General features: G+C 40.1%; 1 protein-coding gene across 3 annotated transcripts in view; it reads left to right on the top strand.

The window, feature by feature from the left end:
• The window catches only part of Camk1d (calcium/calmodulin dependent protein kinase ID), a 425,174-nt gene that overhangs the window by 286,599 nt on the left and 112,506 nt on the right, over positions 1 to 26,069 (top strand). The window contains exon 1 of one of the 3 annotated variants that reach the window (XM_023708066.1): positions 978 to 1,037. The exons of the other annotated variants lie outside the window; for them this stretch is intronic. Within the exon in view, the coding sequence (XP_023563834.1) occupies positions 1,030 to 1,037 (8 nt within the window). The 5' untranslated portion in view covers positions 978 to 1,029. Of the gene's footprint in view, positions 1 to 977; positions 1,038 to 26,069 lie in introns of those variants that run through there. 3 annotated transcript variants of the gene reach the window in all.

Below are 26,069 nucleotides of genomic sequence, written 5' to 3'. Positions count from 1 at the left end.
TTTTTTTTTTTTTTTAGGACTTTGCCACTTAGAGGGTGGTCCTCAGCCCAGAATCATCTGCATTGCCTTGTAGTCCTTGCAAAGTGCAGATGCACAGGCCACTTACTTTTTAAAAATTATTGTTATTATTTATTTATTTATTTATTTATTTATTTATGCTTTTCAGCCCACGGAAGCAGAACCTTCACTGGAACCCAATCCCCAGGCCATTCCCTTGCAGCACTGGTCTAATGCAGTATTTTAGATGCTTTGCTTTGTGTGTACAGATCTTACAAGGCTCACATTAGAGTAGACTATGGGACTCTGCCCTCAGTGATTCTGACTGCACATCCCAGGTGGGGCCTGAGAACCTGCATTTCTTCCAGGCTCCCAGGATATGCAAGGGCTGGCAGTGAAGAGCCATACTTTGGTGCTGGTCTAGGAAACTGACCTGACATTTGGTGGTAGGATGGAGAAGGATTCCAATTAGGGGTCAGATGGTTCCTTTGCCTTTACTAGATTCCTGAATGTGACCATGAACCTGGTCCCTAGATCAAGTGCCCTGCTTTGGAAGATGGTTGGTCTCACCACAGACTCCATACCCCTGTGGTGGCCAGCAGGCAACAGTAAGAAGAGGGAGCTGGGTGATTTACCCAGTGGCTCAGCCGCTTGAGGTGGGTCCCGCAGGATCACAGGATGTGGAGAGATTTGGCCTCTGAGATATACATGAAGCAACAGGAGCTAATTGGCTGCTGCTAACTGTTAGCTGTAGAACTCACAAACGAAGAATAGCAGAAATCAAGGCAAAAATATTAGGAACTGAGTCTGGAAAAGATTTAGAGACAAGATTGTAAAGAGTCTCATATGTCTCATCAAGGAGTTTAGAGTCTGTCTTACAACTTTCTATATATTAGCATCTGTTTTTAAAATTTTTATATTAATTGTACTTACCACTTTATGTGCACTTTCTTTTTTTCTTTCAGGATTAAGCATGAAAATATTGTTGCTCTGGAAGACATTTATGAAAGCCCAAATCACTTGTACCTGGTCATGCAGCTGTAAGTACCTTTGTTTAATTGATGGCTGTCAAACAGGGCTGTAAATTCCAATACCTAAATCAGTGCATGTCCTGGTGGAGGGCCAGACAAATAGGGAGTGGTGAGGTCTATGGGCACTGCAGAGGCCGGAGCTGTCCAGAGACCCTGTGCTGTGTACAGGAATCAACTCACGGGATGGAGTCTGCAGCTGCTGGGCCACACCGCACATCCTACTCTGCATGGTGTCTCTATCTTCTTTTCAGGAGCTGGGTTCAAATGTTCCCACCTGAAGACATCCAGCAGGCTCACTGTGAAGTATGCTTTGCTCCTGTCTCCAGGAGAAACTCGCACCCTTGCCTTCACTTCTGGGGATGCCAGGGGGGTGAGCAGGTGGCAGTTGTGTGTTCTTCTCCTTCCCTTCTCTTCTTTCTCTGGCAGATAAATGCACATGGGATCAGACCATGACACTGTCACCCTCTTAGATTATCTCTGCCTTGCAGTCACACTGAAGGTTGCCTCCTGAACAGGGAAGAAATTAAAAATCCAAATATTCACAGAAGAGATTACTTGAATGTGTATTTTTTAAAGTTTTAGATGAAATGAGCCTCCCCACTTGGATAAAAGCTTTATGCTAAGGGTAACGATTTCTGGAATGTGTCAGAACATTTACTAGAATTAAGAGGTGGAAACTGCTACAGAATAATAAGCTTTTATCACAACCTAAGTGAATAAACTGGAACACTGCATTACTGAGCTTATGACCGAGGAGGACTTTTGTTGGTCAAAATATACACATAATTTCATTGTTTATTATTGATATTCTTCAGACTTTGAATTGCCAAAGGGATGCAGAAGAACTAACCATTAGGCTAATAATTTATTTTCCATATATTCTTCTCTTCCTTATGAATATTTAAACAACACATTAACTTGGGATCATGTTTGAATGCAAATAAATGTTTACTAATGTGTTTATTTAAAATGTTTTTAAAATATTTTAGTAAGTGATGACACTTTATGATTATTTATTTATTTAGGTACTAGTGAACCAGCAGGACCTTGCACTTGTCAGGCAGGCTCTTATGCCTGACCTATCTCCCCGGCCCAATGTACATCTTTTAAAATGTCCAATTTGGAAGCATCTGATGTTTCTGAGACTTGACTATAAGTCAATTTAAGTTTTTTGTGTTTTAAGTGTTTAACTTGGTGTTAACTTTCCAGTTACCTAAAGATAATGTTGCCTAGTACCTTGCTTTTTTTTTTTTTTTTCAATGATATGCCACACATCTGATTTTTCCTAACAAGCACTAATTCTCCCTAAATTTAGGGATACTTTCTAGGGGCTCATGTGACCTTTTTTTTTCTTTTAAAATAGAGTATATTCTTTGAAGATGCAGGTGAATTGTTTGCCTAATAGGAAGACCATGACAAAATATCATCTGCGTATTTAACAGTATACTTTTTGGATAATGCAAAAATAAATAATGCTTGAATTGAAAGTTCACTCCCCACATTCTCTTTAGTTTTGTGTATATGGAAATTTGTCTATATGAATATCAATTAAAGTACCTCAAATATGGAAATCTTAGCTGTCTGTTTTATTAGCTCATGAATTAGGGCAAATGAGACTAGGCCTTTTAGAGCCCCGCTTTCCATGAAGGAAAAAATGGGGCTAATATTTACATGAGAGGATTGCAGTGAGTAGTGAATGTGGAAAATGTATGGAAAGTCATAAAGAGTAAGCCTCGGTGCATGCTGATTTCTCTGTGGACTCTATCATTTCTTTTTCTTTTCTTTTTTTTTCCTTTTTTGTTTTTATTTTTCTTTTGTTTGTTTTCTGATACCAGGTATCAAACTCAGAACCTTGTGCTTGCCAGGCAGGCACTTATGCCACCAAGCTATATTCCTGGCCCGCTCTGTATCATTTCATTAAGATGTCTCTACAGATGGCCTTGACTTTTATGAAATAAAGTCCAAGTGGATTTGATAGTTGCCTTTCTTTGCAATTTGGCTGTAAACTTACTAGCAGAAGTGTATGTAAAGACGGGTTGGCCCGGGAACATCACTGTGTCCAGGAAAGTCATCCTTAGATCAAAACTCAGGAACCCTGCACTTGGCACAACTTCCCCCGCCCTGCCTTGTACTTTCCTGTCAAGAACAGCCTCCCTGTTCTGCAGTTATCCAAAATCTTATTAATATGGTGATCAAGTTTAATTTTTAAAAAATGGCTTTTTCATTTCCTGTCTTATGCTCTTTTGTCTAACTTATTTCTAAAACATTTTTCATTTAGAAATTTTTTCAGGTTTTTTTTCTCTTTCTTTCTTTCTTTCTTTCTTTCTTTCTTTCTTTCTTTCTTTCTTTCTTTTTTTGCTCTTTTTGAGACAGGGTCTCACTGTGCAGTTCAGGCTGGCCTTGAGCTCACTTTGTAGCCCAGACTAGTCTCAAACTCTCAATGGTCCTACTGCCTCATCCTCCTCAGACATCTAGAAATGCTATAATTTTTGTTTTTCTGTTTGAGTATATGTCAAGATAAAGTTCTAGCTAATTTTATATATGTTGTGAAGTGAGGATGATATTTATTTTTTCCATAGGAATATCCAACTCCCCACCCCATCATTTGCCTTGCACCTTTGTCAAAAGTCAGTTGAACATGGTTGTGTTGATATTTGTACTCACTGTTCTGGACTATTACTATACATCTGTCCTTTGTCAATACAACACTGTTTTGTTCATAATAACTTTAATAGTAAATCTTGAAATCAGGTAATATAAGTCCTTTAGTTTTGTTATTCTTTCCTATAATAGATTTGGTAATCTAGATTATCTGTGCTTTCACATAAATTCTATAATCATAAATTAGGTATGGTGGTACACATCTGTATTCCTAACTACTCAGAAACCAAGGCAAGACGAGCACAAGTTAGAGGCCAGCCTAGACAGTTTAACAAAACTCATCTCAAATTTTTTTTTTTTAAAAACTGAACATGCAGCTCAGCGGTAGAGCTCTTGACTAGCATTTGCAAGACACTGAGTTCAATCCCTAGTACCAAAGGTGGTAGTATTTGTATGTGGGTGGGGTAGAGCACCTTGAGTTGTAAACATGTTTGGGGACATTTTTTTTTTTTTTGTATTTTAGAGAAGGGTCCACAGGGTGTCCAGGGTCTCACTACTAGATCGTACTTGTAGTAATCCACCTGTTTACAGCCTCCTAACAGTTGGGCTTACAGGCATGCACTACCATGCCCAATGTCATTTGCCATCTCAGTGTACCCTGGGGATGGAGATAGCATGGCAGGCCCAGGGATTGAACCCCATCCTCTGTGCCTGCTTGCAGGCGCTTTAATTTACTGGGCTATTTGGCTGGCCCTTGGTGACTTTTATATGGTGTTATATCTAATCTGTATATCTACATGAGCACAGCGGACCGCTTAAAAAAAAGTTGAGCCTTTCAATTCATAAACATGATCCTTCTCTCCATTTATTTAGATATTTTGTTACTTTTAACCATAGTTTATAGTTTTAAGCATGTATCTTTGTTCAGTTTATTCTGAAATACTTGTTTTTGATGATCTTAGTAACTTTTTTTTTTTTTTTTTTTTTTGCAGTACTAGGAATGAGACTTAGGACCTTGTGCTTGCCAGGCAGGTGCTTATGCTCCTGAGCCATATCCCCAGCCCCTTTGATGATCTTATAAATGGACTTTGTGTTATTTTGATAGTTACTTGTTTCTAGTATATAAAAAATTGATATTTATCCTAAATCCCTTGTTAATCTGTGTAATTACTTTGTGTATTTCTTAACATTTTCAATCTAAACAAGTATATCATCTTTGACTTCTGTTAATTCTGGTTGTTCTTTGCAGGAGTTCTATTTGGTAAAACTTCAACAGTTTTAAATATTGACTATTTTAATGTCTTATTTCTTTCAAATATTTATGTCCAATATTTTTCCAATTCAAAATAACCTCTTTTGTATCTTCCTCTCTTTTTTTAATTATATAAATAAGTAAAATGTTTAAAAGGAATAACAAGAAAGGAAGGGAGGGTAGAAAATGAAGAGATACAAACAGTGACTGAAAACTCTTTTTTTAAAAATATTATTTTTTATTTTATTTATGTGTGTGGGGGGGCAGCTCAGCCCACCAGGGGGCGGGCTGGCTGGCATGTGGTGCTGGGGGATTGAACCGTGGTCCCTGTGCTTTGCTATGCTTGTTCTAAGTAGGTGCTTTAGACCACTGAGCCATCTCACCAGCCCCTGAAAACTCTTGATGTATCAGAACTCAATCCCACTGTTAATGTTTTTGGTTTGAATTGAGGATTTTGTTAGCGGTGTATTTTTGTTACTGTATTTTTTGGGGGGGGTTGGTAATGATTAATCATTTTTGTTCCCATGAACTTTATTTTTGGGGTGGTCTGGGTTAATGGAAAGTGATTTTCTTTATTTTATGTTTGCTTGCTTGTATTTGCTTTTGTTTTTGAAGATCTTAGAAAGCCCTTGATTTCTTAATATTTAGTTAAGATTTAGAACACAACAGTTCAAGGGACTTTATTTCACAATATTTGTGCCTGGGAGGTTTTTGGTTTCCTAGGAAATATCATCTTGAGCACAAAAGCTCAGATATAATAAAGGATGCTCAGCACACTAATTCTATTGCTTTTCTAATTGTTATTCCAGTTCTGAGTATGATAGCATATTTTTCCCTTTGTTTTTGCAGGAAGAGACTTGAAGCATGTTTATAAAGGCCTTTATTTACATTTTATTTAGGTTTTTAGACAAAGATTTTCCTTTCAGAATGCTATTTAATTTCTCTTTCTTTAGGTAGTAGGGAGGGCAGATAACACTGATATGTGTTTTAGAAGAAAAGTCAGTTTATATGAAGTTTATTTCTCATCTGACTTTGCTTGTGGAAGTTACATATTTGGAGATCATAAAGGCTACTCCCTGTGTCTCAAGCTGATATGGTATAAAAGACTTGGCAGAAATACCTTCTTTTTTGTTGTTGTTGTTGTTGTTGGCGGAACCAGGGATTGAACTCAGATCCTTGCATTTGCCAGTCAAGCACTTATCCTACTGAGCCATCTCCCCGGCCCCAACCTTACTTCTTTTTACAAAAAGAAATGGATTGTATTCCAATTGATTTCAATCATGTCTTCAATAACATTTAAATTCTTTAGGGGCCATGGAGATAGCTCAGTGGAATAAGTACTTGCCTGGCAAATGCAAGGTCCTGAGTTTGATCCCTGGTACCACCAAAAAATAATAATAATAATAATAATAATAAAGAAAGAAAGAAAGAAAGAAAGAAAGAAAGAAAGAAATTTCTTTATGTGGGTAAGTCTTGAATGTCTGTCTCTATTGTAGACTTTTCTCCAGAACACTAAACTGGTATATCAGGCTGTCAGCAGTAGTTCTACTTGGCTGTGTAATAAGCATCACTCACAACAGATCCAAAATAAGTTTGAATTTTCCACAAAATCTGCTTCTCCTGATGTCTTTTTCATCTTAGCAAGTGACAGTTCCTTTCTTCCAATTGCCTAGGCCAAAAACTTGGAATCATCTTTGATTCATACTTTCTCCCATACCGAACACACCCACTCATTGGCAAATGCAGTGATTGCCAACTTGATAATACATGGCAAACCAGTTCTCACACTCTCCATAGCTGCCCCCTGCTCAAGCCACCATCATGTAGAATCCCCAAGGCTTCCTCACTGGAATATTCTCTCTTAGTGTGTATATTGGTCACTTTTCTGTGGCTGGGATGAAACAGCTGACATATACGACTTAACAAAAAGGTTCATGGTTTGAGTTCATAGTTTAGTCCATGGTTGCCTGATTCCAAAGCAAAAAACAAGGTGAAAGGCCTGGAAAAGGAAAGTGGCTTGGTTCACAGCAGCCAGGAAATACAGAGGGAAAGAAAGGCCTGAGAAAAGGTATACCTATTAGTCATATGCCAGGAACCTGTCTCATCCAGCCAAGCCCTGTCTCCCAATAGCACATTGAGCCATAAGCTCATCCATGGATTAATTTTCACATTCCCAAAACCCCACCTGACCATATGAACCACATGAACCTTCAGGGGAACATTTTATATCTGAGCCACAAATGTTCCAACCATGTTTGTCCCAGCTTTGCTAAAACTCCCCTCCTGAAGTTCTGACCGTGGTCACTACGCTGCATCCTCCTGGGCTCTAGAAACTCCTCTGGCCTCCTAGTCCCATTTCTCTCCCACCTTTTCAATCAGTTGCAGCCAAAGCAGCTTTTTTGCTGGTTTTTAAAGGTGCTGGGCTTGTGTCACCACTGGGCTTTTGTTCCTGCTGTTCCTGAGATATCTTAATGCTCAATGGATGAAGGGAATATTGGAATGTTGCCAAATTACCACCCTTTCTGTGAGCTGTTTCCTCAGTATAAAACATAGGGTTATTTCTTTGTAAAAGGTAGTACCAGTCATTCCACTGTATTCCATTCCAACAGCAGTGGCTCTTGCCGACTCCTGCCACTGATCCGCTGACCTCAACTTGCTTTCTCTGTGTAGCACTCACCATCATTAAGAAAGATGCCTCTGTCATGTTGTCAGCTAGAGCAGTGTTTCCACATTGTGTAGGCAAATGATAAATATTTGCACAATTAATATGATTATACAAAAGAGGAATCATGTTTGATATGTCATTGTCTTCTCATTCAAGCTTTACAACAATCTTAGGACTTTATATTATCCCAATTTTACATAAAGAGCCTAAACAGAGAGATTGGTTCATTTCTTCAAGGCAGTGTGCAGCCCATGACCAGTGTAATACAACACACTGACAACCTTTGTTAGGAAATAGGAAGTCTCATAGGTATCTGGAAAACTTCACTAGCTTTGATTCATCATGTTTGTTAAAAGTAGAGATATCTAGAAAATGTCCCATTTCCTAGTGTTTTGTGAGGGGAGAAAAGTTTATTCAGGATATTATAGAAATTCACTAGAATAATTTTATTGCATTTGCAATGATTCCTATGTCTCTTTCTAACATATTTTTTCAATTGATGAATGGATGGATGAGTCCATCTTCCAAAATTGTGATTTATGGGGCTGGTGAGATGGCTTGGTGGTCTAAAGCACCTACTTAGAACAAGCTAAGCTCAAGCAGGGCACAGGGACCTCGGTTCAATCCCCCAGCACCACATGCCAGCCCGCCCGCTCCCTGGTGGGCTGAGCTGGCCACACACTAAATAAATAAATAAATAAATAAATAAATATTTAAAAAAAACCAAAAAAAAAATTGTGATTTATGTTGTGTTTATTCCATGTAACATACAAAGATTTCTAATATTTCTTTCATGTCAGGTTAAAATTCAGAGATGTAGAACTAGTTACCTGCTGAGCTTGAAAACTAAAAATTAAACATGCACTTCATAAAGAATATTAATTTGGTTACTGAGTAGCCCAAGACATGCAAATATATGCAGCGTCTAAGATTGCGGGAGGGGGTCACCAAGGTTAACTTTCATGGGGGTATTGTATTTGCAATTTATACACTGAGCTCCCAGAATCATTTTTAATTAGAACACAATTATTACCTATAATAGAAAGCCTTTCATAAGTAGCCAAGCATGATAAGGAAGGAAAAGGTATTTCTGAATATAATAGCATAATATATTTACATATAAATGATCAATACTTTATCTTTGTCCACAACAGATGCTGAGTGCCTGCCTGATAGTTTCTGAGCAATATTGGGGGAGTCGGAAGGAGGTTGGGGCAGTTGGTCCTTTCTAGTAGCTGCTTTGCAGAGGAAACATTATAACACCTCTGCATTTTCTTTGAAGATTGCACAGGGCAGAGGGTGCTCTGAGAGAAGATGCTCTAACTGGGAAGGTGATGGAAAGTGAGGCTCATGCATGTGCTGGGCTATGGTGGGGCTGTGCTTCTGGCAGTAGGGTTGGTGTGGAAAGAGGCGTCCAGGTGTGGAATGGTAAGAGAATCCAGTCTTTGTGGGGCTCAGCCTGTCTGGGTTTGAATCTCGGTGACAAGGTGAGCCTTTGGGGGGCTGGGTCTCTGAGGACTCAGTCTGCAGTCATTTGGTGCCTATGTGTTTGGCCTGTAAGGAATTCCATCTATGAAGGGTTGTGTCTTTTAGGGGTTCAGTTTGGCTAGCATGAGGGTACTATGTAACTTCTTGGAAATAAATAGATGTGGAGACACTGGAAAGTGCTTACTCTGTATTTTTGGCTAACATTTTGTTGTCCTTTGGGCTATTTAGCCTTCTTCCTCCTTCCCTTTCTTTTTCCCTCCCTCCTTCCGTCTTTCCCTCCTTCCCTCCCTCCCCCTCTCTCCTTTGACTGGAAAGCCTGCAGAGATATAAAGAACTTAAAAAGTAAAAAGAGAAACCAAGGCTCTGTATCACCATGCACCAGTCTTATGAGGTTCAACTCTGTGAAATTGCCAGTATGGAATCATGCTTTGTAAGATCAGTGTTGGTGATAGAACCTGTGGCCTTGTACATGGTAGACAACTGCTTTACCACTGAGTTACACTCCTATCTCTAAATCCCGTAAATTATAGGACCAATTGAAAGACTTTTAAAAATAACATCTGGTCACTAATTCAGAGTTTTGAGAATGCATAAAAATACATAAGAAAAGAACCAGGCATAAACTATAGAACACCATGTGCAGAGATTATCCATTCTTCACTTATAAATTACCTCAACATTTATTTGATTAAAGGGTACATGTAATATCTCAAAGTCAGCAAGCTCAGACTTGTAAAGTAAAACAATAAATAGAAGGGATAACCATTTTCTTTGTTTCTGATTCCCTACTAAATAAAATTTGGAGCTTATAAAAAGAGCAGCTACATGGTAATAAATTTCAAAATATATCAGATAGACACCCTAGTTCAAGCTGCTGTAAATTGCAACTTGCAAATATACTAGGCTGCAACCAAGTCAGCTTTCTCATCCCTATGAATCCAATGTGTAAATCCCTGCCTGAAGTTTTCTCTTGTGTTGTTCCAGTTTCTGTCATGCTACTGCTGCTGCTTGTGGGTGTCTAGATGGTCTCTCTTCAGTTGGGGCATCACACACAAACCTGCTGTGGGCTCCATAGTGCCCTTCTGCTGAGCACGGCACCCCAGTGCCTCTTTCTAGTTGCCTATCTGTCTGCCCTAATGGAGTCTCCTCCACTGGGCTTTCCTTGTGGTCCCAGATCAAGGAAAGAGATCATTGTGAACTCTAATTGCTCCACTGTAAACTGTAACATGCACACCCTCTATGATCCTGGAGACACTAGCTCACAGAAATTGTTTTTTTCCTAAATTTCTGTATCATATTTTACCTATCCTTGTCCTTCCACATCATTGTAATCATTCATTCATTCACCCACTCATCCAACAAGTATTTATAGTCTCTACTAAGGTTGTGATCAATGCAGTTGCACTGTTTTTTTTTTAATAAATCTTTTTATTTATTTGGTTTTGCTATGCAGCTCAGACTCATAGTGATCTTCCTGTCTTAGCCTCCCCAGGGCTGGGATTATAGGCATGTACCACCAGGCCCGGTTTGGGTGGCCGGCATGATGCATCCAGGATTTTGGGACCAGCATATCATGCATACCAAGGATTGAACCTGGGTCCTTGTGCTTGCCAAGCAGGCACTTAGATTGCTGAGCTATCTCCCCAGCCCTGCACCTAGGTTTTAACACTGCACTTGCTATCTGGCTTCTCTGCTCTACCCATTAAATAGAGGCTTTTTGTGTTGTTGATGTCTGTTAATTTGGCATAGACTGAGGCTATGACAGTCTCAGGTCTTTTGGTGTCACCATGTTTCCAGCATAACTCTTCCTGAACCAAGCGTAATATGAGAAATCTAGTAGTTAGGTTTCCTGAATTTGCTGTTTTTCCAGCTCCCAAGATGGTGTTTCTGAAACTACACCTCATCTCCTGAGTCTGTGGAGCATTATGAGGAGCTCGTGTTGGTGATGACACCAACCTGCAGCCTAGAGAAGTTGTGGGGCTTGGACTTTGCACCTTGAAGGGGGACTTGGTGCTGGTCTTACTGAAAGGCCCCGGATCCCTGTGAAAGCAGGCATTTGGCACTCTGCTGCATCCCCTTTGCTGCTCCTTGCTGATTAATTTTACATTGTGACATAGAAGTCCTGGCTTCTTTGTGGTGCAGGCCCTGCAGCTCTGACCCTGGCCAGCCTTCCTTTCTTTGCCAGTCCCTGATTCATTCTCTTTTATACACTGATCGCTTTGGTGACTGACTCAGCTTACCATCTCCTTTCCCAGCTTCTCTGGACAAGGTGATCAGTATGATGCCCTTGGTGTCTGGTGGACAGCCTGTGTGGTGACCTCCTTGCAACCTCACCAGCTCCTGCTGTAGCACTGCAGTGAAGGATGCAGTCCATGGCTGCTGCCCGGAAGGGCACCCACAACCTGCTATGGCTCTGTGGCTGTCACCTTACTGTTCTATCTAGTTAACAACAAGTCCTTGGTTTCTTTTCTGTGCCTGTTCATTGACATTTTTGAAACTCCTTCAGCTCCTCTCCCGGCTTCACTATCTAGCCTGGCACCATTGAGCACCCGTGGCCTCTGTCCTTCTGGCAGCCTTTTTTTCTGCTGTAGCTGATGCATCCACCTGCAAAAGCAAAACCTGGACTCCTGTAACTGCCCTCACCCTCTGTATCTGCATGAGGGCCACTGGGGTCTGGGGAGGAAATACCTGGTTGGCCAAATTAAAGCTGCTGAGATGCAAATGCTCTCCAACCTCAGCCCAGCCCCCAGCACCACTGTGTTTCCTGCGATTCTGGTTAGAATCTTCATTTGTTCTCATGTATTCCATTTATTCCAGACATTTATTGCTCTACCCACTCCCTAGCCTTTGAATTCAACTTATGCATACTGATTTGGTATCAAACTTCTTTACAAACAAATCCCCGGTGTTTTAGTTACTTTGGTTAAAAATAATTGGAAAACTGTAATAAATAATAGTGTACTAATGACTCCAATAATTATAGTATTTGAAGTTTATAATAAATTTCAGTCATTGATTGAAAATATATCTTGGAAAAAAGTTCTTACAAACAAAAATGGATGTATTAAATGATGAGAACGCAGATAATATGTGTGTCTGAGGACACTATAGACAATTATATGAAAATATAATAAATTCAAATTGGAAAAATGAATTCAGATTTAGAAGCAGATGCAAATTTTAAAAATAATTAAATTGTGAATTTGTGTCATGATTAGTTATTCTACATCTGTTATTTTCTGATAAATAATAAACAGAAATAAATTAGGTTTTGGCTTTTTGATTTGACACATGTATAAGTTATTTTCTTTGTAGAAATAATTTTAGTTTAATAAATATTAAATAAAATTTCCTTACCAATATAATGATGAATTTATCAATCCATAAATAAATATTTCATTTTTTTACATTTATTTTTATTTCCCATAAATAATTATTTTAAATGCTATATGATTTTACTCACTTCCGTGGCTCCTTCCATGTTAGAAATGGAGTGGTGTGTTAATACATGGCTCTGATGCTCCCTGGGGTTTTTTTGTTTTGTTTTGTTTTGTTTTGTTTATGTTCTTATTTTTTTTTGGCAGAATCCAGGATTGAACTCAGACCCTTGAGCTTGCCAGGGAAGCACTTTTTCCACTGAGCCATCTTCCTGGCCCCTTTGTTTTGTTTTGTTCTTTGTAGTGCTGGGAATCAGACTCAGGGCCTTGTACATGGCATGCAAACGTACTATCACTGAGCTACATCCGTAGCCCTCTGATACACTTTTTAATTTCCTTTCCCTGGAAGAATTAAGCCAGTTCATTTTGCTTTCCAAATAGTTTCACCATGGTCTTTTTGTTCTTCCTTATATCTGCCTTTTGAAGCTATAAGCTCCTTGAAAACAGGATCATTGTTTATTATTTTTGCATCTTTAAGGTCTAGTAGAAAATAGGTCATAATAAGTGCTTATTAAGTAAATAAATTTAGGAATTTAAGTGTCTGTCTTTGGTAGAATCCCCAAATAAATTAATGTTTCAATAGAGATCTATCATCAACAATTCTTTTCATCATTCTCAAATAACCATTGATCCAGACCCTGAGTGGTAAAGATGGTCTTAAAATAACTTTAAGTAATTGCTTATTTTTTTTAAGAATTTATCACTGTAAATATTCATTAATCGGACAAATTACTGTACCTGCTGTATGCAAAGATATTTTTATGATTGGTCATGCTCTTGTGTAAATGTGTATTACATGTCTCCATTCATAGTCCTTGTAATAAAATGAAAAAAAGAAAACAGGGGCTGGGGAGATGGCTCAGTGGAATAACTGCTTCCCTGACAAGCGCAAGGGCCTGAGTTCAATCCCTGGTTCCACCAAAAAAAAAAAAAAAAAAAAAAGAAAAAGAAAACTAAGAGAATGTATCCAGAGGTACTGGGTCTTGAGACAAAATTTTTAAATCATTGTGCTCCTTATTTATTTAATGTTAAGAACTTTAAACTCTGGAAACATAGTTAACCTGGAATAGGCTGCCTTTTACTATATAAAGCAGGCAAATGTTTATCTTGGGTAGGTAATGTGTATTACTTCACATAGAGATGGGAGCCAAATAGCTACTTTCAGACATCCAGCAAGATCTGTAACTAAACATTGTTCTTCCAAGTTTTCCTTAGCAGTTAACCCTGGCCCCCAGCAATTATGTAACATAGGCAGTACTAATCCGCTGCACCAGAGCTGTGGCTGGGTATGTGTTGGAACTGTTTGGGAATATTGCACATTACTGAGTTTTAGTGTCTTTTACAATGGCTCAGTGCTAAGTGAATATCCTCTCCTTTGGAAGAGCCACTAAGACTTAGTAATGACTACTCCATTAAGCATGGCCAGATATCTTTTTTTTCTATGGGTTCTGCTGGTTTAACTGACAGTAAATGCAACTAGGCCTTTATGAAGAGCCTGAGTTGTTCTTGTCTGTTTCCAGGAATAGTTCTTCTGCCACTGAATTATGCATATTTTTACTCAGAAAAGGCACTGCAGGCCTTCTTGATGGTGATTCACTGTTTGCCCTCTTCTCAGTCATCCAGACTTGATAGAAGCAGAGTGGATGGCATTTTCAAATGGAAAACAAGTCCAGAAAGTGAAGGACTGGTATGTGTCTAGGATGGACTGGCTCCCGCTTTCACACAGATGAGTGGACAGTAGTGACAGGGGGTTCAGACTCTGCCGGAGATCAGGAGACTGAGGTGCGACTTGGCCTTGGCTGCTTCTGCCCTTCAAGTGCTTATTTTTTGTTCCGCCCTCTTCCTGCCACAGATGCCCCTGTCTTTATGGCATTTCTGATGCACCCACTGTGCACATGAAGAATAAGAGTTTTCTGGATTTGAGTCTCAATAGCTGTAGCCAAAGCTTTAAAGTATGTGATTGAGAATTGAAGCAAATAAATTCTATGGACGCAGCTTTTTTCCTAAGGTTCTTTGATGTTGATTACCTTGTCTGGAAGTTCCTATTGTTTATACATCAAAAGTTATATTATTTCTACCCCACATACACTGGAAACACTGCAATTGAATGAGGTTACTTTACATGTGCTAATTGGAAAGCTACGGTGCTAGCAGACAAGCACCCACTTTGCTTCATGGAGCATCTACTCATTTGTGTTTAAACAAATTTGTGTGTCCATACAGAGGCTCAAATATGTCAAAAGTATGTAGAAGAATATATAGGCAAGTTTATTCTTAGAGGAAAAATTGACATCTTTTGATTGCATAAAAATTTACATTTTACTGTATACCATTTTGTTCTTTAAAAAATTATTTTACCATATTAAAATAGTTAAAGAGGGCCGGCCAGAAAGTTCAGTGGATCAAAGCACCTGCTTAGACAGACACAGGGACCAGAATTCAGTCCCCAGCATTCCCTCCTAGCCCCACCCCCAGGGTGCACTGAGACTGCGACTGAGACGGGTTGTAGGGCCACATGCCTATAATCCCAGTGCTTGGGAGGTTGAAAATAGGAGAATCACCACAAGTCTGATCTGTGTAATGAGACACTGTAGACCCTGTACCCCCCCCAAAAAAAAGTTAAAGAGGCCCCATTTGAGCTCATTTCCAGAGTTTTTATGACCTCATTATAAAACTCAATTCCTATAAGAACTTTTTAGTTCCATCTTGCAAACTGGATCCATCATTACCAACCACCTGTAGTAATTATTTTGCTACTACAAGTAATTCTTAACAGCACTAAGAATCAGTTATCACTGTGGCAAAAAAACCCAAAACTTATATTTTGCTGGCATAATGAAAGTCTAAGTCTTCCTCTGTAAAGAAGTTACTGATAAGGAGAGGTGGTTACCTTGACGTATAAGATTGTACTCTAAGCAGAAAGACCTGATATGGATGTTTTCACAACAGCTTCATTTTTAGTATCAGCCTTCATACTGAGCCCTTAATGACTTGGGTCTTTAATTATCTCACTGAACCATTTATGTTGATTTAAGATGAGCCATTCTCATGGATTTATTGATTCTGTGCTCAGCAAGAAAAAAAATAGACATTATATGGCATATTTTGATGCATGCTTTTTAACACATTGCCTACTGTGTTGTGCTCTAGAAATCATTGCCACTAATGTTGATATCCTTTCTCTCTGCCTCTCTCTGTGTGTCTCTCTGTCTTTCTCTCTCTCTCCAACTTTTACATCAGTAGCAGATTAAAGATGTTGTTGAATTCCCAGTATTACTTTACCATATGATTGTGGGATGTTTGTGCATTTATGAGCTCTTACTTTTTCTTATAATGTGGAATGGTTGATGGATGGTTGTGAGTGGCCCTTTAATCTTAACTAGATGATATTATCTTGTGAAGTGCAATCATATTTCATTCAGTGCAATGAATGAAAACATAGGCATATGTGCATGTTCTGCTTGGAGCTACTGGGTGCAATGATATCACTCGCCACAGTGCCAGACACTGACCAAAATAAAAGACTATGTCTCTCCATTCTAGAAATAAATAAAATGATTGCTGAGAATAATAGCCACTAAGGGCTGCAGTATTATAATTGGATTTAAGAGCTCAGATGCTCCTGAGACATTATTAAGGATTTACTAGCAAAAACAGTCATTTGCCTCTGCTGGGATTACAGGCATGTACCACTACACCCCACAAACTATGAACAGTAATTTCCCATTGATGAACTATATGACTGTAACAAATGGAGCTTTTTTGTTTTTGTTTTGCATTATAGGGGATTGAACCCATGGAGCATTGTGCTATATTCTCAGCCCTTTTATTTTATTTTTATTTATTTAGGTGGAACCGGGGATTGAACTCAGGCCGTTGTGCTTGCCAGGGAAGCGCTTATTCCACCGAGCCATCTCCCCGGCCCCCAGCCCTTTTAATTTTTAAGGTTTAAGACAACTTCTGTGATCATCTGCTCTGAGAATGGCCATAAATGTAAGGACCTGTCTGTGCAGGTTTCTGATCTAAGAGTTAAAATTAGTTGGAAACAAATAATTTTTGCTCAAGAAGTAGCAGTCACAGTAGGGAATGAAGATAAATGAAAAATCAATTTAATTCAGCCTCTTCTTACAAAGTATCTTCACATTTCCATTTTGTTTTGCAAGATTACGTGATATCATTGTGACATGTGTCATTGCCTGGTCTGCACTCGCCTTGAAGGGGCTATTTAGTGTCTTCTCCATCTCAAGTGCCCCCCTGGCCACCAAGTGAATGGGGGCCTGTGTAGCTCAAGTGGCAAAGGTGTTTGGTGTGAATGTCTGATCTTTAGTATCAGAGCAGCTATGTATGCGCTTCTAGTTTCCTCTGAAAAACAAAAAATAAAAAATTGTTTGTCGAAAGAAAAATCTGTACAAGCCACTCATTACTAACATCTAGTTACATGGGAAAGAAATCCATAGAAAAGGAAGATTTGAAAGATTACTAACAGCTCAGTAGAATTCAAGGCCTTGGTTTTATTTAGCATGTTTTCCCTGCCATCAGAGGGGAGAAAACTCTTAAGTCCTTTATCTCCACAAAGGAAGTGGTACAGTTGTGCAGATCTTGCATGGACCTAGATTACTTTTGATTTACAAAACCCTTACAGATTCTGGTTACCCTCAAATCTCTGTAGTAAGTTCTATCCCTTACAGTTGTGTAAAGGTTATTTATGGTTCAGACACGGAAAGCACTTGACTTCCTTCTCAGCAGCTGGGAAGAGGGAGACTTGTTCTTCATCTTGTATTATTGCTTTGTACATTCTGGGCTAAACTGAGAAGCGAGGAGAGATTGAAACCTTCATATGACCTGGGAGAGGGATTACTGTATTTGTTGTCTTTGGAGGTTTCCCCAGAAACCAGCTTCTCTTGTTTCCGCGTACCCATCTCCTTCCCCATTCAAACAATGTTTAATCCCTTTTAATTGGCTAAAGTACATTCATTGAGCAAAACAAGAATATACTTCAGTAACCTACTTATCTCTTTGACAGTTTGACATCCTGAATCACAAGGAGTTTGTGGGAATCTTTCACCCCTTGCCCAAAATCTAAACAAAGAGCTGTTTGAATAGAAAACTCAGCTAGAAAGCATATATAAAGATTTTTTATTTCCACGAAACAGTAGATTTTTAAGAATTAGCTTAAACTGAGGTTATGATGTAAAAATTTAAATGCCTTTATATTCAGTTTATTAAGTAGAAAACACAATTAGATTTGAACTTGGTGAGTTCATTTCTATGGTATATTATGACTTGGGGTTCATTATTTGATCAAAAAAAGGGTGCTGACATGCATAGGATCCTCTCATGTATACAAATCATGGGCATGGAAGAATGTTCTCTGGCTTGTTCTTTAGTCTTGGAAGTAGCACAGTCTGATTATCTGAGTTCTGTGCACTGAGGGTGACCAGGCTGCTTTGATCTCCTCCCCTGTCACCGCTGGTCCTGTGGTCACTAAAATATGACAGTAAAACTAGGTACAGTGGCACATACCTGTAATCTCAGCTAATCTGGAAGCTGAGGAAGGAGGATCATGAATTTGAGGCTAGCCTGGGCAACTTGATAAGCCCTTGTCACATAATAACAAGTAAGAAAAGAACTGAAGGTATAAGTCAGTGTACCCTAGTTTCAATCCACAGTAAAGGTATTGGTAGAGTAGTAAATACATGTATCCTATGTATGCAATTATTCCACATCATATTATAAGGCATAGAACTTTAGTTACTATAGTGCAGCACTTTATAAGTGCTTAATGACCTCTGGGCATCATTTGTTCTGTCCGTTTTTCATTGTGGGTGATGATAGTTGTAATCCTGGCTCCAAAATGCAACAGTTCTGTCATAACCCATGCAGCTTTGTCGTCAATCTAAAAATAAAGGTCTGCTTTATCTTTCTGAAGATGACTCATGTGCAGCTTGACTGTTTCACAGATTATTCAGTAATCATTCTGAGATGGAAAAGTTTGGAAATTGCTGTTTTTCTTAGGAGAGTGCATAACTTAAGATCCATCCATCCGTTTGAGTTAGATGTTCATACTCATGTTCAACAGTAATTGTTTTAATGGATGAAAATGTCATTCTGTAAAAGCTATCATTTACAGCCTGAATTCTACTTGTAATTTTTGATGTTCTTCTCTGTTGTATTTGGAAACATAACTTTCTACTCAGTAGGACAAGTGGTTCTGTAATAAATTTCAAATTCTTTCTTTGAAAGGAAAATGAAACCTTCAAAGAAAATTGTCCATGAAGATGTGTCCATTTTACATGAATGTAGGTAGTTTAGGTTAGAAATGCTCCATCTTGTTCTAGGATGTGAATCTGCCTGGATCCTTTCATAGGGACCAGAGAGTCCACAGCTGCACAATTTGTATACTGTCACATTTGTGTTACTTTTCATTGAACTTAGAAAAATACACTAAATTTAATGTATTTTATGTTAAAAACCAGCCTGGATTAAGATGTGGTATGTATGTGTACCAGGTCCTGGAAATTAATGTAATTATTATGTATTGCAAACATATATTGATAATGCAAGTTTACTTTAAAGACAGTGTAAGATATAGACCAAAGCAGGAGGTATTTATAATACAAACTTTTGATTAAAATTTGGAAGAAACTGTTGTCAAGTTTGAATAAAATACTAGCTGAATCTACCTTATCCAAGATGGTTGGAATCCAAAGTGTTTCAGATTACAGGTTTTTTTCCAGTTTGGCACAGATGCATGTCCATAATGCTATACCCTGGGGATGGGACCCAAGTCTAAACATGAAATTCATTTCTCTTTCATTAACACCTAATACACAGGCTGAAGATAATTCTATGCAGTATTTTTAGTGCACCTATATTTTGATAGCAACTTGTCATGTGAGAACTGATGTGGAAGACTTGACTTGTGGCATTCTGTCAGGGGTCAGAAAGCTTTGTGTATTGGGTGCTTGGGATTTCACATTAGGGCTGCTCAATCTATGCTATAAAGTCTCCCAAAAGGATTTTACCTTCTATATGTTCAAGAACAAAACCTACTGCTCAGTCTAGAATTTCTTTAGGACCCTCTAGGGACCCAGAAAGTATTTCTCTGGTTTTAAAGTCTCAGCTTATTACCCTGTTGTCAAATGTTAACACTCAAGAGTAAGACTAGGAAGCTGGGTTGAGCTTCAGCAGTAGGCTTCAGCGCCAGTGTTTTGAGAATGCAAAGATGCCCTTCCTGCATTTCTGCCAAGCATGGACCTCCACCTCTGGCCTGGTTTTGCTCAAGTGTGGCCTGGGTGTGGAGCAGAGGCTGCTCAGCAGGCCTTTGGGGCCAGTGCTTCCGGCAGGAATGGTTCTTGTCTTTTCCAGCAAGGAGCTACTAAATCCCATGAAGACCATTGAGTCAACTTGGCAAGAGATATTTCTTTGACAGGAAAGCTTGCTTGGCCTTGGAGCGGCTGCTGTTTACTGAAACCGTTATAGTAGATGGGCCAAGTTCTCCAAAAATAGAAACTTGAATACTACTTTGTTGTCAGCCTTGCTACTGTTGTTAAGTTTGCCTGAATTGTAGAAACTTAATGCTTATGTAAGAATTCAGTATGACATTTGGTACATAATACTGCTTGTGAAATTGTAAAGCCATCTTATCTATTGAAGTTCATAGGTGTATAAAGTCACCATGGCACCTAATCATGAAAGTGATTTGCAAACAAAAAACAGCCAAATTGGAAGCCTGGACAAAAGTTTGAAGAGATTGATTGTAATGACCTGTTGCGGTTGTGTGGCTATGAATGCCCACCCTGAACAGGCATGGGCTTCTTCCAGTACAGGAGGGGCAGGGAGCCAGGTGCCACAGGATCTCACTCTGCCCTCTGCTCATTACATTTTTACTTTCTCGCTTTCAGTTCAGTTTTAAGATTGTGTGCCATCCAGAGTGGCCTCTCAGTAGTAAGCAGGCAGTGCCTTCTACTTCAGAATGTTTCTTCAATACCCATCTTCCCATGACCTTCACACCATTTCCTGGGATCCACCTTGGGAGCCTGCTATAAATTAAGGCAGTTTTATCTTTCTCCAGTCACACCCAGTTGCTCCTAGAAAGGAAATCTGTAGTTAATTCCACCTAGAGTGAATGAATCCGACATCTGGGAGTCATAAGAGAAGCAAGTTTCCCACTGGGGTCTGGGCCTCTTCTGCAGCACCATCCAGAGACCCAGGGGAGCAGAGCCGGGTGTAGATGTGGAGCTGGCAAGAGAAGAAGTAGCCACATAGGAGCCAGGCCATGTTTGCAGTGGCCTTGGAGAGTGCAAGTTGCTTTTCCCACAGAGGGAATCAAAGCAGGGAGCTGTCAAGGAGAGCCCTGGCTGAACAGCCCTTTCCAAAGCCGCCCCCTCTGCCATGGGTGGGGGATGTGCAGCCTTCAAAGGCAGCCATGTCCCTGTGTCAAGCTAGGTAAGAGTGGAGGTAGCCTTGAGGAAATGGGGTTGTAGCAACATTTCTGTCCAGTCATCATCACAAGTAAGCTAAACTGCTGTTAAATATGCGGCATCTCAAAGGCATAGGTGCCTTTAAGGGATTGGTCACACGGAGCACAGAGCTCAGATGTCATTACTTTTTTTGTCCTCCTTTTTTGTAGCATGCACTCTACCACTGAGCCATTCCCCGGCCCTTCAGGTGTCACTTACTAAGTACAGCTTGAACAAACAGATGCAAACATGCCTGTGTCCTAACAGAAGCTCTAGTTTATTTCAGATAGCAGTCTGTAGCAAGCAGTCATTAGCTCGGTTTCTCTCCAAACCCCATTCTTTGTGCACAGTGTCATAGCTGTGCAGAGCTTGGATGTCATGAATGAAGAAGATGGCTAGCACTGGGGTAAGACTGACATGGTGTCCCATGTAACACTTCCTGAGCAGAAGGTCATCAGGACTGCGCATTTTGTTAGGTCCTTCCCAAAGCACATGGTTTGTTTTAGACCATAATACCAGAAACTAATGCCAAAAATACTTCATCACCACACTTCACAGACAGAGAAACTGAGGCTCAGTAAGTCAATCCCATGCCCAAGGCTGCAGTCCAGTTCTCGGCTGATTGCACAAATACTTGCCTGACTGTATAGCATCTTTCTAAGCAACAGCTAGTCACCATGAAGAAGGTAAATACTTGTCAAATGAACCTGAGGCTTTCCTGGCTTAGCATTAAAAAAATAAATCTCATGTGGCAGGTAACTGGATAATAGGCTATTTTGGTCAGTGCCAATACCTCAGTCTCCCCCAAAATTTAACACAAATATGTTGTTAACTCTGATGGACTTGTGCACTCAGTTCCACAGTCAAATTGGCAGGAAGATATGGTAACAGTGTCACAGGCTGCCAGCAGGTACTGCTGGCTGGGCTCTGCAGAGCCCACCTGGTAGCCAAAAGGACAAGTTGAGAGAGTGGCTTCCTGCAGTTGTCTGGCTCCTGGGATGGTAAGGCAGCCCTTGACACTGTAAAGAGAGACTCTTCAGTGCCCCAACCTGAAAGCAGCATGGATGTCACAGCTTTGTGCAAAACAGTCCTCCCGTGCTGCCCAGGTATTTCCAAAGACAAATACCACAAAGGGAAAAGCTGTGCTGTAAAGTAAGCTCTCCTGTTATTCAAAGGTACAAACCCCATTGAATGAACCATCACCCAGGGCTCTGTAGTTGCTTCACTCTTGGTGTCAAGCCTAGGATTGACAGTTGTTGCCTTTTGAATTATTTTCCATCATGTGTGCATGTGCACTTGAACGTGTATACACAGGTCTGTGCAGCATTACTGTTCCCAGATTTTGGGGTGCTAGAGTCTCCTGGAGGTGTATTCTAGGTCCTCTCTTTCGTGAGCCAAGAATCAGTGAAGATAAATGCAAATGGTAGCAACATTTTCTTAAAGGTAGGAAAAGAAACAGGCTCTGTAAAAGAGGAGCCAAGTTCAAGTAGGAAAAAAGAAGTACACCCCGCAGCATAGGGGCAGCCACCACGCAAGAGCAGATGGACACAGTGGCAAAAACTCAAGGTGGGTCAGCCTCTTCATCTCACCCAGTGCTCAGCCTGGTGGCAGGTCCAGGCCATCTTGCAGAAAACCTGCTCCAGTTCTTATGAGAATTCCATATGCAAGACTTTGGAAACTGTTCAGTACATGTGTCAGGGACATTGTCCTGAGACTCCTTTTCCAAGCAGTTTTAGCCATGCTCTGGCTTCCTGTCTTAATTTGTTAGGCAGTTGACCTTCCAATGAGCTGCAATAACTCACTGCAGGTATGACCACAGTTATGTTATAGTCACCTTCTTTTTCAGCCTTTTAAATATAACTTTAAGTAAAAACCCCTATGGGGCAAGTTTAAAAAACACAGCATAATTTATGTAGAACTTTCTGCACAGCATTCAGTGTAGATAGAGTTAGTTCTAGACAGCATCCTCTGCCATTGCTGGACTGTAGAGATGAGTTTTTCAGAGTCATTGCCATGATTATCTGAGTGGTGTGTGAGACACTGAATACAAGCAGCGAGAAACAAATGGAAATGTGGACGCATAGAGACCTTCATCAGCCAGAGTCAGTCCTCCCAAATGTTTTTCAAGAATCTTCATTTTCTGTATTGAAAGTGGTAATACTCAAAAACAGGGAGAAAATTTTCTTTTCCAAAATGGCCCATTGAGTATTAAGAGTCAAGTGAAGTATGTCTCCTGCCTCATGGACAATATGTATATTATCCGCAGGCAATAAGATGGGTTCTGTAAAACTTTGGGAGTATAGATGGGGCATGCATTGAAATCGTAGAGGGTTCATATGTTCTTGTCATTTTCTTACAGTGTTTGAGAACAATCATCTTATGTGTCTCTCATGGAAAGTCCTTATTTCTTGCTGTATAATACAAGTTGAAATTAACTTACGTTTCTTCTTCTGATCAGTTATTCTTTTGCAGTAGTGATTCTGGTGGAAACAGCAGTCCTAGGAGTGTGGCATAAAACTCATGAAATTTGTTAAGCAGGATCAAACTATAGAGAGGTAGATATGCTACTCTCTCTCATGGTCCAGTGTCCTGTGCTCCATACTGATCAGGGATCAGGGAAGTCAGCTCCCCTGTACAGCACTTAATTGCTGGTTTTGCACTGTAGGTCAGTCTTTTTATACCTACGACTGGACCTATTGGTGAACACTAAACTCAATTCAGTGACCAATGACCAAGTTTAAAAAATAGAAGAGCCGGCTGTGGTGGTGCACGCCTATAACCCCAGCACTTTGTGAGGTTGAGGCAGGAGGATGGAAAGGCTGAGCCCAGTGTGGGCAACTCAGCAACCTAACAAGACTGTGTCTCAAAATAGAAAAAAAAATTAAAAAGGGCTAGGGATGTAGTGTAGCGAAGTTGGGCTCAAGCTCCAGGATGGAGAAGAAAGATAATGAGAGCAAAATAGAAAATATACCATTTATGTGAAGGTAATAAAATACTGTTTTATATAACATTTCTTGCCTGATCATGTGTGTGTCTGTGTCTGTCTGTGTTGTGTGTGTGTGTGTGTGTGTGTGTGTGTGTGCACTGCTTATTGGTTTAGGAAGACCAGGCTGCTGTTTGGTTGTTAGACCAAAAAATCTTAGGCCAGAGCTCAGTTCTTTAGACTTCTTACAAAGGCAGGATATCTTTTTAGTCTCATTAAAATAGAATGTATGCTCTGTGCTACTCTAAGAATAGACAATATCTCACTTCTCTTTAATGCCTAGGGACAGAAACACTTTTATTAATTGCCCATCCAGACTGACTAAAAGTAATGCTAACTAGAAACTTGTGGTTTCACTATTTCAGCAGTAGTTGAAGATCTTTATAAGGTGCATTATAATACTGTGGCAACCTTAATTTAGCATTTACTCTAAGATCCTTTCATTTTTATCAGTTTAGAAAATTGCTATATTGTTCTGATATTAAAAACTATAATGAAGCAATGTAAAAACAGATATAGTCTATTAAAAGATTGTTTCCACTAATCCTCTCATTTATTGTTTAATATGAGCAATTTTTGAGCTCTTACTCTGAACAGTCATCTTGGGACAAAAGATGGCACCATGGCCCTTGGGCCAGAGGCAAAAACAGATGTGCAGATGCACGATGCTGTGTGGAGTGTGCTCACGCATGCTCCATCACTGTAATAAAACATCTGAGAGAATTAGACAGAGAAAGCAGTTATTTTGGCCCATAATTTTAAGATATTCTAGTCTATGGGCTGTGATCCAGCAGACACTTTGCTTTTAGGCCCCTAGTGAGGGACCAGTTGGCAGTGGCTAGAGTGTGCGCAAAGTAGAGTGCTCGCCCTGTGGCCTGGGAGCAAAAGAGGAAGAGGAAGGCGCTGGGAAGGCACTCTCAGTGACCTGTGGGCTTCCCAGTGGGCTTCACTGTCTGCCGGCAAAGCCCCCCTAAGCCTGAAATAGCACAGGAGCCCTTGGGAGACATTCAGCTGCCAAACTACAGCCAGCCGAGCAGGAGTGGCATAGAGAATGGAACCATAGAGTTGTCAGCGAGGTTATTGGAACTTGGATTAACTGTACACTTTGGAGGACATTGCCTGTGGTAGGCATCTGAATTAATGCCTGATAGATGAGGAAGAAGAGAGCTTAGTGGGGTTAGGGGACTTACTCTGCCTCCAAAACACTGCCTGGAGTTTGCTGGGTTGAGCCAACACTTGATGTACTTTGTGTTAATTGTTTCTTTCTGTTCAAAATAGAATTAAAAAAAATAACTGTACTTATCTAAGATATTGATTAGTGAGGGCCTTGTTAGTGAAGGGTTTGCTGTAAGTTTGGTGTATAGAAAGAGGCATTATGACACTTTTTGTTTTAATATTAAGAGGATTTTAAAATTTGTTTTGGCTAAGGTAGCATATGGGCTACATAATTTTTATTTTGAGTTCCAGCTTACTAATCCAGTTTGCCATTCCATAGCCTCTTTCCAACTAAAATTCAGTCTTTATTAAGCAGGAGGTGAGCGATAAAGGGTGAGATAAGGTGTCAGTGGCAGGACAGGTGGCCAAAGCCTGCAGAAAAGGATGGAAGATATCTGCTGGAGCCTGTTATAGAGCAGGTTTGGAATGAAAATGGATAGATGTCTTGAGCATTGTGGGAATTCCAGAGCACAGTGGCCAAAGGCACTGTGATGTGCTCTGCCTTAGTTTTCTGTCTCTGGCCTCTCTGGGGCTTGCCAGGGTTGGACTGTGATGAGGACACGTGAGGAACCTTAGATCAGCACCAAGAGCAGGAACCCCACAGATCTGCCCTCAGACCCCAGGCTATGGAATTTCATCAGGGAAGAGCCTTCCTTACTCCTGTGAATCTGCCCATCAGCACTGGAGACCAGACCAGGAGCAAGCGGAGTGTGGTGGTATGCGCCTGCAGTCCCAGCACCCTGAAGCAGGACACAAATCCAAGCCCAAGCTAGGCAGTGTTCTGACTTAACAAGATCCTATCTCAATTTGTAGCTTAGTATAAAGGCCCTGAGTTCAGTCCCAAGTGTTGCGAAACAATCAAAGAAAAAGGGACACTCTACTACAAAGCTACATCCCCACCCTCTTTTTTCTTTCCATGTTTTTTTGTTTTTGTTTTT

This window comes from Octodon degus, unplaced genomic scaffold (genome assembly GCF_000260255.1).
Source record: "Octodon degus isolate 3935 unplaced genomic scaffold, OctDeg1.0 scaffold00324, whole genome shotgun sequence".
Classification (NCBI taxonomy): domain Eukaryota; kingdom Metazoa; phylum Chordata; class Mammalia; order Rodentia; family Octodontidae; genus Octodon; species Octodon degus.
Note: the sequence above shows the minus strand (reverse complement) of the source record. Positions and strands in the feature narration are given on the sequence as shown.